This window comes from Diceros bicornis, chromosome 11 (assembly GCF_020826845.1).
Source record: "Diceros bicornis minor isolate mBicDic1 chromosome 11, mDicBic1.mat.cur, whole genome shotgun sequence".
Classification (NCBI taxonomy): domain Eukaryota; kingdom Metazoa; phylum Chordata; class Mammalia; order Perissodactyla; family Rhinocerotidae; genus Diceros; species Diceros bicornis.
Window position 1 is genome coordinate 64,984,687 of NC_080750.1, and position 13,181 is coordinate 64,997,867.

At 39.4% G+C, this 13,181-nt stretch overlaps 1 protein-coding gene across 1 annotated transcript in view; it reads left to right on the plus strand.

Annotated features, from left to right (window-relative positions):
- Positions 1-3,787: 3,787 nt before the first annotated feature.
- The window catches only part of INTS9 (integrator complex subunit 9), a 122,347-nt gene continuing 112,953 nt past the window's right edge, over positions 3,788-13,181 (plus strand). The window contains exon 1 of the mRNA XM_058550428.1: positions 3,788-4,059. Coding sequence (XP_058406411.1) covers positions 4,051-4,059 — 9 coding nt within the window. The 5' untranslated portion in view covers positions 3,788-4,050. The remainder of the gene's footprint in view (positions 4,060-13,181) is intronic.

Consider the following 13,181-nt stretch of genomic DNA (forward strand, 5'->3'; position numbering starts at 1 on the left):
TCTGAATACAAAAGTAATTGAAGGAAGAGCTGTAAAGAAATGAACAGAAAAAGTAAATGTGGTTTTACAGGAAACATGGAAGCTTTCTGAAACATTAAAAGTGGAATGGACTGAATATAACACACAAAAGACCCAAAATGAACAAATTAAGCATAAATATTCCTAATGTGTTCAACATCTACTGAAATAAGCAATTCCATTCCACTCCATACTTGCCACAAAAATTGCCATAAATTGGTTACTTCTATTTTTTTAAATGATGAAACAATGAGAGATTTGTTGCAATATATTTTATAACTTACCAATAGTGAGCTATTAAGTTTCTATTAGTGATGCTTCAACTAAGGATTTGCACTAAGATGACTGAAATCTGTTCGTACAGCAGTGAAATTGAAGCCTCACTAAAGACATTCAACATAAAGCTGACCCCTAAAGGCTCCTTGATGCACATTTGCAACCACAGTAGCCAGGATATGCAGTACACTAAACTAGCAACAGATTGGTTAAAAACTGTTTGGATTTTCAACTTCCCATAATACAGGCAGCATTTTTAGAAGCAACTGTATTAAAATAAATACGTCTTTCACAGTTACGGGATGAAATTTTAAGCTGGACAGGCACCAATGCCCTGATTTTCTACTTTTTTCGTAAACCATATGACTTCCACATGCTGAGAATGTTTTATGCTTTAACCTGCAGTAAAGGCTTTACATCATTTTAATGCTCAGTGCTTAACATGCAACAGAATCACCTTCAATGAATGCAAGGAATATATTTCGTTTACTTTAATGATTTCAACCAGACTAGTAGTCAGAAAAAGTTTAATGAAAGCTTTGCTCAGTAAGTAACTTTGCATTTCCATAGAAGAAAACAGACAAAAAATCTGAGGTAACGTTGAGTGGAACAGAAAATACTCTTATATTTTTCCAACTCAACAAAATTTTAGTTTTTTAATTTCTAAAATAAATATTGAACATTTTAAAACTCTATGTCTAACAGAATATCTTTCAGCAAAAAACAAAACAAAACACTGTTATATAGTTACATAGGATTTTTCTCCAGTTTTTGCAAAGTAATGTTTCAAGCTGACACAGAAGGTTAAAACAAACCTAGTCTATAACAAACTAAAGGCTCAGCTTTGTACCAACATATTCTATATTCTAAATTCGAGATTCAGACGACATCAATTTTTTTTTATTCAGGTCAATCTAAATATATACGCTACCTCATGCTTATAGTTAGCTTATCTGTGTGAATGAACCACAGAAATTTCAAATCAAAGGTTATAAAACATATCATAAAATTACACGCTGTATCTACATCACTTTCAGTTTTCATGAAACCTAAGGTCCTTTACTGATAGGTTCAAGAATTGATAAGTTTGGAGCAGAATATGTAAATACATTAAATTTTCAATAGTCAAACAAGAAATTATGCCAATTTCTCTAGTTATTTAAAAGTCCATTACACTAAAAACTGTCACAGAAGAAGGGTTACTGAAAAACGTTATTTCAGACTAAGGGAAGTACAAAACATGATCCTAAATTCTCCTGGTGTAATGTTATTAAATATTAAAGACTGTGAGAAACAAGAGATGTTGCAATCCTCTTCCCTTTATAACTCTAATTGAAACTTGAGAAAAAAAATCAGAATTCAGATTTTCCGAACTTGGTTTTATAAACATAATTCAACTAGATCTAACAACTTAGTTGTGTGATTTTAAAATAAGTTTAACGCAAAGCTCTGCAATCCTGATTCGTGATAATCACCTGAAACATAAATGCAAAATAAAAACAAATGCAAATCCTTTTCATCTGATGATGCATTTTATAGTAGAACCACAAAAAAGCACAACAATATTAGCAGAAACTAAACAAACATACACAAGAGGCATTATGTCCATCCAGGAAGAGAAATGTACCATGCCAAGAAAGAAAGGAAGGACTGAAGGAAGGAAGAAGGGAAGGAAGGAAGGAAGGGAGGGAGAGAAGGCAGAGGTTTCTATACTTGGAGGATCCCAGAAAAATAAACTAGCGACATCAATCTACCCTATAGGATACATAAGGTTTTTTACAGCTTCAGGGTAAATAAAAATAGCACTTTATGCCATTCAACTTTATATAGTATAGTATCTTTAATGCCAACTGCATTCTCCCCTACACTCACCCAGTGCTTCCTCACTCTTCCATACCAGCTTTCAGACAAATGCGAGACAGAACAGGGTGGGGTAGAAGAAAAATACAAGAAGCGCCTTTCAGCTACTCCCCCGCCCCAATAATTTCCAACCGTTTTTCCTACTACGAAAATAAGTCGCCCTATCTCAAGATACACAACAGTCATTCTGTCTCTAGTAGACACACAGAGACACACACACATGTCAGCACTCCCGACCCCTACCCCACGCCCCCGAATCTTAAGTAATGTTTAATATGTTTAACACGAGACGACGAGATACCTCTACCTACTATTTCGGGGTGAGGGTGGGTGGAGGACTCCTTTCAAAGTAGCCCCAATAGTGTAACCAAAACACGGTTCCGGAATAAAATATTAAGAACACTTTTCCTTTCCCACCTATCTACCGACTTAAGGATGCAAAAATCCATCTCCACACATCTCCTGCCCGGAGTTTGGGGCGGAGATCTGGCCGGGGAGGGGGCGGGGAGAAGTAGTGGGAGCGGGCAGCAGGACACAAACGAGTTGCTCACCCCAGCTACCCCGCACCACGTCGCCAGCCCGAAGGGCCAGCAGCCGGACCTCATGCACACTTCTCTGCCCAGGCCCAGTTAAAAGCTATGGCTCCAGCTATCTAACTTCCTATCTATAGACATTTATTCAAGACTAACATATCACACAAGTACACGTCACACAGTTTAGCACACAGTTATACACCCCAAACAAACCCACACACCTCAAATTCACCTCACAGTTTCCCAAACTCCAAACAGGAGACCCCCACCTCCAGGATTCAAACCTTGCGCCCATAGTGCAGGAAACCAGGAGAAAAGAGTTGGGGAGCAGCCGACGCCTTTCAATTACCGCCCCCCACAAACTACCCCACCCCATACCCTGCGTCCGTGTTACTCACTAGGAAGCCCCCCGCTTCCTCCCTTCTCTCAATCGGGCCGCTTAAGAGACCCATCCCCAGCCCACTTACTTTCCCCCCAAAACCTCTCCAAAAAAAAAAAAAAAGTGAAGAGAAAGAAGTGAGGAGAGAGACTTGAGGTAGTCCGGCTTCAAAACCGCTCGACTCACCTCAGAATCCTTGCTGAGTTCTCTCCGCCCGGCACAGCCCCCTCCCCAACGTCCCAGTACGAAGGGCTGAGGTAGGGAGGAGGGGAAAACGGGAGGGGGAGGGGTGTCTTCCGCGTGGGGCGCTCGTCGGGATGGGTCTGGGGAGGGGTTGAGGCCGGCGCAGGAAGAGGAGAAGGGGGAGGGGAGGCCCCTATCTCCCAGTCTACCCCTGAAAACCTCCCTTGTCTCAATCACATCAGACTGACTGTCTTTGTCTGGCTGACAACCGCCATATTGATAGCAACAGCCCCTCTCCCACCTGCTGCAGCCGGGCGGCCCTGGGAGTTGTAGTTCTGCCTCCCTTGAGTAAAAGGGCGAGACTTGGCGTCCAGAGGCCCCAGGGAACTACAGCTCCCGGCAAGTCCCGCGCCCATCCGCCTCCCCAAAGGGAGGAGGAGACAGGGGCGCCAGAGCCCTGGGAACTACACATCCCAGAATACCATGGGTCCCAGGCCCAGAAGAGGGACATGATATCACGCTAGGGTGGAGAGGGAAGATGAATTGGCGGCAGGGAAGAATTTGAGCTGACGGAAGGCGGTGTTCGGAGAGGAAAGAGAGGAAAAGGAAAGATGACCACAGGTCCCATGATGCTTGGAGAGATGACTACATTTCCCATGATGCCCCGGGAAGGGGGCGTAGGGAAGAAAGACTGCGTGTCCCGCGATGCTCTCGGTGGGCCGGTGGTAGAGATTGAACCGGAAGACGCTTTCTGGGTTTGAGGGAGTCGGGTGACTGGAGTTAAACAACCAAAAGTCCAATATGAAACTGGTGAGTTTTCGCATCTAGGTCACAGGGCAAAGGTGATGCCATATCCTTTTGGACTTCGTCGTTTCCACCTTGAGAAGGGTACCGTCGTGGAGGAGGGGTGGCAGTTAGGGAACTAGAAAGTGGGGTGGACTGAGGAAAGCTGCTGTTGGTTGTTGAGGCTTTTTGAATCCCACCTCACACTCCCCCGCACGCGATTGCCAGGAGATCTTATTCATCCCTTGGCGGGTCCCTTTGGTAGCTAAGAGGTTGACTATCACCTTTCTTCACCTAGGAACTAAGGTTGGACTTGAACTAAGTTTGACTTGTTTCTCAGCTGCCACGTGAGTGTTACAATAGGTTGTTAACTTCTGTCCACGCGATTGGCCCTTCATTATCGTTTCCCTCTACCGTTGTAGAGAAGGCTTAGGTTAAATGTGAGCAGAGTAGAAAATAATTTGGCAGAGCGTTATCACTTATTAAATTTTCTTCTTTAGACTCCTAACTGCCCTTGGAATTCAGAGGAGGTCAGGGTGTGATCTTGGAGAATTTGACCAACCCTGTATAAGATGGGCTGAGAGGAAGTGTTGAGGCATTCCAGTCTAGGGCTGTAGCGAGTGCATGAGCCAAGGTTAGATGGAGCATACCAGTATACCTAGAGAAGTCTTTTCATCTCAAAACTCAAACGCTTGACTTATAGGAAAGCTTCTCAGACCTTTATTTTGAGCCATTTTACTCTCGTGCACACAGATCTAACTAGTTTATTCCAACTCTATGGAATTAGTAATAGCATAATTAAGAGTAGAAAAGCAGGTGTGAAATGCTGGTTCTCAACCTTTTAAAAATCCATGTTCCTGTGGCCACGTATTGTCAAGCTTTACTTTCTGTACCTGTTTTTTTTTTTTTTGGTGGGGAAGATTGGCCCTGAGCTAACATCTGTGCCAATCTTCCTCTATTGTTTATATGTGGGATGCTGCCGCAGCATGGCTTGAGGAGCGGTGTGTAGGTCTGTCCAGGATCCAAACCCCCAAACCCTGGGCTGCTGAAATAGAGTGCGAGAACTTAACCACTATGCCCTGGGGCTGGCCCCATACTTTCTGTAATTTTTATACAAAAACAAAAGGTTTATTTTCTTAATTATTTGAACATGCTTTTCCAGAGCACACATAAATGCTACAGGCATATACTCTGCAAAGTGTCAGCTGTTTTCTGAGGAATCAGAGAATGTATTAAAAGTAGATTCAACTACAAAACTGTCTCCATTTAAAGACGTTTGTGTAAGGGAAAGGGTACAGATCAGTAAACCTTGAGAGTATCAGTTTGATTCTGGGTGGTTGTGTGAAACATTTAAGAATGCAGAATTGAAAGTCAACGCCCTTGCCCTAAAGAAGCATGCAGTCTACTGCAGAAGATAGAAAAGTAAGCCAGAATTATAATTCACTGTATTCATGGTAAATGAAAGGCATGTTCAGGATTTGGGGAATTGATGATGACTGGGGGGGTGGGGGGAGTCAGAGACAACTTCCTGGAAGGGTAACTGTTGAACTGATAAGAAGGATGAGTAGGCTAGGGCTGTTCATGAAGACAGTTCAGCTTATAAAAGCAAAAGAGCTTGGCTCCTAAATGGTTGGAACACAGACCATATGTCCTCAATAAAGGACATGGAAGGGAAAAAAGTAGAAACTTTTTTTTCCTTTAAGAACCAAAAGATACCTCAGAGAAAGAGAAAGTGTTCTATCTATACTCCCTCCCTCTTTACTTTCAAGCCACGTATTACATACTAAAACTCATTTGGTAGTTGATAGATGATCTATAATGTGGAATTTGTATCAACATAGCAAAGTGGTTTCAAAAACATTGACGCTCACTAAGTTAGACTTCTGTGTGTCGTGCCTCCCATAGAGTTGGAATAAATCCTCCCAGGGCCTAAAATTTTTAACTTTGTGTACTGCTTCAGGAATATGTACTAAGCCATATTTTACATTTATAATCGTGAAATGCAGAAATACATTTTTTTGAGCACTTTCTTGTTTTTGAGATTATGACTTCCAAAATACCCTTCCCATGTACAATCTATGACTACATCTTGTTGATTCTACTTCTGTTCTTGAATAGATCTGTTTCTCTCCTGTCCCACTAATACTGCCTTTGTATGGGCTCTTTTCACATGACACTTGGAATTCAACAAGATCGTCTAACTGGTCTCTCTGCATTCAGTGTTAACCCTCTCCAATCTATTCTCTACTCTGCATCTCAGAAGTTGTTTTAAATTGCAGAGTTTCATAAAACCCTCAGTAGCTTCCTTTGCCCTTAGGATAAAGTCTTACAATTCTTAACTTGGCTTACTTGGTTCTGTAGAATATGACCCTGCCTACCTCTCCAGGCTTGTGTCTAGCCCTCATCTTGCTTGGTCTCCTTGTTTCAATTATATTGCACGTCTTCCAGTACCTTGAACTCACCCTACTCTCGTTTGCCTCTAGGATTTTAAATATGTTCCATTGCCTACAACACTTTTTTGCCTGCCTAATTTCTTCATATATTTCAGATCTCTCTTTAAATAGCACTTCTTCGAAGTCTCCTTGAATTAGGTACCCCTGTTATATACTTCCATGGCACACTTCCGTTTTGTTACACTTGTGATTATTGGTTTTATGTCCGTCCTCCCTCATGTAAACTCTGTGTATTCCCAGGGCCTGACATATAGTGTGATGCCACTAAATAGTAGTTGAATAAATAATTTCTGAAGGATTATCAAAGTCTGTGAATATCACTGAGAAGAGATTAAGGGGTGAGTTAAAACATTACAATAAGCAATAACCCGTTGTAATAAAAAAGAATAATTGCTACCTTTTATGGAGCAATTACTGTGCCAGGCACTGTACTAAGTACTTGCTATTTAGTGTCCCACTTAATCCTTTGATCTAGGTGATAGTATTCCCGTTTTACAGATGAAAAATCTAAGGTGAAGTAGCTCAGAGTTACACAGATGAAAACAGTGGTAGAGCCAAGGTCTGAACCCAAGATTCCTTCCTTAAGAGTCTGCAGGGACTCCAGTACCTCGCACAGGGCCTGGCATATGCTGGGTTTTCTCTTAAAGAAAGGAAGCCAAAGTGCATACTGAGAAGAAATTAATTCAAGGCTATTTTTAAAATTAGCTTTAGATGTGTTTTGTTAAATTAAGATCTTAAAAAAGACTTGGTAAAAAATTAAAGTTTGGAAACTTCCTTGATAATATAAACGGCTCCACATCAGATCATACCAATTGAGTGCCCAACTTAGTTTTTATACTACCCAAATCAGCCTCTGTGATACCATTTATAGTTCTCCAACTTTACACACCACTCTCTTTGTGGCTTTTCACACACCCAAAGGAAGACAATAGATGTCATTATAATGTAATTCTTGGATATCTCCTTCTTAGATAATAACTGAAGGGATTTTAATGACTGTCTATATTTATAATATAGTAGTATTCAGGCAGCTTTATTTAACTGAAGAAAATTCATTGGCACCTTCAATTAACCAGAATCATTTTAAGAACAGGAAAATTAGAAATGTATCCTCTAAATTAGCCCATTTTTGAGCATGTTCTTTTATTAGTATATTTTGAGCCTAATTGGGTACACCCTGATGGCCAATTCAGCTAAGGATAGAAACTAGAATTCACCAAGGTCCTTAACAAAAGACCATGGAACAAGAAAATGCTGAATACATTGACAGAAATTTAGTTTGAAACATCACGGCCAGGAATTTAGTCGTTCAAGTAGATGAAGATTAAAGTGAATAAAACAGTAAGAAGCAGTTTAAGGATGCAACATATGTCATACTTCCTATAGATAGTTCCAGAGATGGAGAGAATCTCTAGTTTATTCAGTCAACAAAGATTTATTATACAACCACAGTGTACCCTTGGCATTCAAAGTTTTAATACTTTCCATTTTAACCATTACATTTGAACCCTAAGATCAATGACAAAGAATTTTACTGAGGCTCAAATTTGAATGTGACTTTAAGATTAATGATAATCCTTAGTAAGTGAGCCTGGTTGCCTCAGAATCCATGGCTCTCTGCAGTTATTGTTGCTCTCTTGTTAAAAGTCTGAAAGAAAGGTCATTTAAATGCTTGTTATTTAAAGGTCATTTAAATGCTTTTTGAATTTGATGGAGGAAATTATATGCTGGAGTTGTATTTACAAATTTAAAAACTCAAGAAGGCCATGAGGTCTGTTCTTCAGTGGTCTATGATCTGTTGTACACAATGCTGTTTCATTACTACTGGCTTTTGGGGGAAGGCTCTCAAACTTTTAACTCGTCATTTCTCCTGGGAAAATAGATGGAGAAAAGAAATGGATTCAAGGACTTCTCCCAGTGAAGGACATGTAAATCACCAAGTAGAATTGTAGGTTATATAGAAGATCTTTGCTTGAAAGGGGCAAATCCTGCTGCAAGGTCAATTTAACAATTCATTAGAAAGAGGCGTGGTTAATCTGAGAGTGATGGGTCTGAGAGTGATGGATTATTTTTTCAATTTAGAGAATTGTAGGATCCTTTTGGCTTCTTAGAATTTGGATCCAGAACAGAAAATCTGTTGCTATAAATTACAAACACTGGCAATTTTACCAGTGCTTAATTCACCTATTGCCGTACGATTGTTAAAATGTCACCCTGATTTCACTATCTTTTTTCTATTTCTCTTTGCTGGTTGATTAGAGTGCCCTCGTGTGTCTTTATGATGTAATATCAGTTCAAGCTTTGGAAAGGTCAGGTTTTATCACCACCTCAGTATGATAGTTTTTTTGTTCCTTTTTGAATGATTTCCTCATACTCTAAAAAGCAATGTGTGACATAAGGCCAAGTCACATATCTTGTTCTGTAGTGCTCTTGAGATAAAAATGGATATTTTACTTTTGGGCATTTCGAAGTCCTAATCGTTACCCTGAAGATTAAATCTCTTATATGTACCGAGGCAAAAAAAAAGATACCAATGATAGATTTTTTTGTAATAGTAGTTGAATTGGAAAAAATATATATATACATATATATATATCTGACTTACAATACAAGCGTGACAGCACATTGCTGTTGCTTATAACTGCAGTAGCACATTTGTTTTGTGATAGTTTGCTCTGAGTGCTCAAATCCCTCTGCCATTTGCTCTGATGATCAGCAAAGTATGCTTAACGGACAAGGGCCAAGAGTGCGGCATGGCTGTGCAACTCAGTAAAACCTAGCATTCCAGATGGAAAATTTGCTCCTGGCTTGCAAAATGCTAACAGAGATCCAGGCGTAAACTGTCCCTCAGACCTCCACCATCATTCATTTTTTCATTCAACAGATCTTCCCGAATACCTGCTTCCTCTGTGCTAGGCATTGCTCAAGGTACTGGGTAAATTGCAGTGAACAAAACAGATTTACCCCCTGCCTTTATGGAACATGAAGTCTAGCAGTTTACTGTGCAGTTCAGACAATATTACAGTGAACTTCCTGATGTAGAAATATTGTTGGGCACTGGCTCAAGTATTTTTTTAATGTCATGGTCAAAAAAATATACAGTCCCATGTCGCTTAACAATGGGGATACATTGTGAGAGATGTGTCATTAGGCAATTTCGTCATTGTGCAACCATCATGGAGTGTATTGACACAAACTTAGATGGCATAGCCTACTACACACATAGGCCGTATGGTACTAATCTTATGGGACCATCATTGTATATGCAGTCTGTCGTTGACCGAAACATCGTTATGCAGCACATGACTATTTAATCGTATCCAAGAATATGTCGCCTTAAAATTTTAACAGGTATGATCAACTTGCCCACTAGTTTACCTTTCTACCAGTAGATTAGAATACATTTCCCCACCCTTGCCAACAATGCCATCTGTTTCTTTACTCTTACTATGTGTCTTTACTAATGTAACTTTCATCTATCATCAATCCTCACACCCTCTTCTCTCCTAGACTTCAGCCATATTTAGTAAAACGTCCTTACAGTAGTGATATATGGATGTGGGAAAATGTACCAGAAAGGGGAGCAAATTTCTTTAAATAGAAAAGTGGTGTCATAAGAATCTTTAAAAGGTATTTTTTAAAGAATCTATGGTGTTGCTTTGAAAATGCTTATGCATGGGTGTCATAATTAAGATGACAGTATTATGGGATCAAACAGATTGGAGAGGCCGCTGGGCCAAGTGTGCGTAAATGGCAGAGGAGATCCACCATGCCCCACAGAAAAGAGATGACCAGTGAGATGAAGCTAGGAGTTGACATATCAACATATCAGGAAGGGCTAAGGAAGAGGCAGATGTTGGAATTTGCGGAGATCATGAGAAAAGGCAAGAATGTGAACAGAGGATGAAGGGGAATAGGAAAGACTGTAGGAGAAAGGAGTCAGCTTGAAAGCCCCGAGGCCCTCAGTGATGAAGACTAAGAACTGTGTGTTGGGAACTTTGCTGTGAGAAAAACAGCAAGTTTAAATTGTCCCTGATTGACCATATATCTGAAGGAAATGCCTTAAAGGTCTAAAACATTTAAATTTATTGAAAGCACAACTGAATGAACTTTAGCTCTCCCAAGGATAGATAATCAGATAGATGATGTTCAAGGAAGCAATTCTTTAAAAGGAATTGCAAAACTAACACCCTTTTTGCCCTTAAGGTACAGTTTATTTTTCATCACTCATGTTTATGGAGGGGTGGAGGGAGGTGAATAATAAAAGGTCTTGCATAATCTATTCCTCAGATTTATGGCCTAATCAGAGATTCTCTTTTCCTAAATACAGTATTTTTCCATTTTTCTATTCCAGTAAAATAGAGGAAGGCATAATTAGATGTTTTAATTTAATGTCTTCCTTCCTATATTTTTTTCTGCATGTGGAAATATGGGTAAACAAGCAGTAATATTAATAATGTAAAGCATATTATTATTATAATGGTTACCTTTTTTGTTAACATTTTTAAAACAGCTTTATTGAGGTATAATTTGCATACCACGAAATTCATGCATTTAAAGGGTGCAATGCAATTACTTTTAGTAAATTTACAGAGTTGTGCAACAATCACCACAATCCAGTTTTAGAATATTTCTGTCACTCCAAAAAACGATCCCTTGTACCCATTAGCAGTCAGTCCCCATTACTACCTCCAGGCCCAGGCAGCCACTAATCTTTCTGTCTTGTAGATTTGCCCTCTCTGGTCATTTCATGTAAATTGAGTCATGCAATATGTGGCCTTTTGTTTCTGACTTCTTTCACTTAGCATAATTCTTTTGAGGTTCATCCCTGTTGTAGCGTGTAGTTGTCAATAATATTCCACTCTATGAATATACCACATTTTGTTTATCCATGTACCAGTTGACAGACATTTGGGTTGTTTCCACTTTGGGGCTATTATTATTGTGTGAACATAAGTTTTTATTTCTAATATCTCCATGTTTTCATTTCTTTTTCTTGCATGAGTGCACTGGCTAGAACCTTCAGTACAATATTGAATAGAAGTGGTGTGAGCAGATACATCCTTGCCAATCTTTTCCCCTTTCCCAATCTTAGGGGGAAAGCATTTGGTCTTTCACTACTGAATATGATGTGAGCTGTAGGTTTTTCCTAGATGCCCTTTATCAAGTTGGGGATGTTCCCTTCTATCCCTAGTCTGTTGAGCATTTTTATCTTGAATGGGTCTTGGAGTTTATCAAATGCTTTTCCTTTGGGTATCAAGATGATAATATAGTTTTTGACCTTTATTATATTAATACAGTGTGTATTACCTTAATTGAATTTTGAATGTTAAATCAATCTTGCATTCCAGGGATAATTCTTACTTGGTCATGATGTATAATCCTTTATATATGTTGCTGAATTTGGTTTGCTAATATTTTGTTGAGGATTTCTGCATATATATTCAAGAGAGATATTGGTCTGTAGTTTTCTTGTGATATCTTTGTCTGGCTTTGGTGTCAGAGTAATATTGTTCTCATAGAATGAGCTGGGAAATGTCCCCTCATCCTCTATATTCCAGAAGAGTGTGTGAAAAATTGGTATTATTTCTTCTGTAAATGTTTGATAGAATTCATAAATGAAGCCATCTGGGCGTGGGCTTTTCTTTGTTGGAAGCTTTTTGTGTGTGTGTGTGTGTGTGTGTGTGTGTGTGTGTGTGTGAGAGGAAGATCAGCCCTGAGCTAACATCTGATGCCAATCCTTCTCTTTTTTTTTTTGCTGAGGAAGGTCGGCCCTGAGTGCCCATCTTCCTCCACTTTATATGGGAGGCCGCCACAGCCTGGCTTGACAAGCAGTGCTGTCAGTGCATGCCTGGGATCCGAACCTGTGAACCACGGCTCGTGCTAAAGTGGAGTGCGCGCACTTAACTGCTTGCGCCACTGGGCCGACCCTGTTGGAAGCTTTTTAATTGACTGGTTGAATTTCTTTATTGTTGTAGGTATACTCAGATTTTCTATTTGTGCATTACATTTTTTTAAAAATTGTAGTAAATTATACACAACATAAAATTTACTATTTTAACCATTTTTAAGTGTACAGTTCAGTGGCATTAAGTGCATTCACACTGTTGTGTAATCACCACCACTATCCATCTACAGACATCGCTTAGCATATCTTCAAGGTTCGTGCATGTTGTAGCATGTGTCAGAATTTCCCTACTTTTTAAGGCTGAATAATATTCCATTGAATATATATACCACATTTTGTTTATCTGTTCATCTGTCGATGGACACTTGAGTTGTTTCTCCCTTTTGGTTATTATGAATAAAGCTGCTATGAATGGGGGTGTACAAATATCTGTTCAAACTGCTTTCAACTCTTTTGGATATATATCCAGAAATGGAATTGCTGGATCACATGGTAATTCTCAGTTTAACTTTTGTGGAACCAGCATACTGTTTTCCACAGCATCTGCACCTGCACCATTTTACATTCCCACCAGCAATGCACAGGGCTTCTGATTTCTGCACATCTTCACCACTCGCCAACACTTGTTGTTTTCTGTTTGTTTTGATAATAGCCATTCTAATGGGTGTGAAGTAGTATCTCACTGTGGTTTTGGTTTACATTTCCCTAATGATTAGTGATATTGAGCATCTTTTTGTATTTTTTTAGGTAGGTAATACATGTACATTCTTTTTCTTTTTTTAATTTTT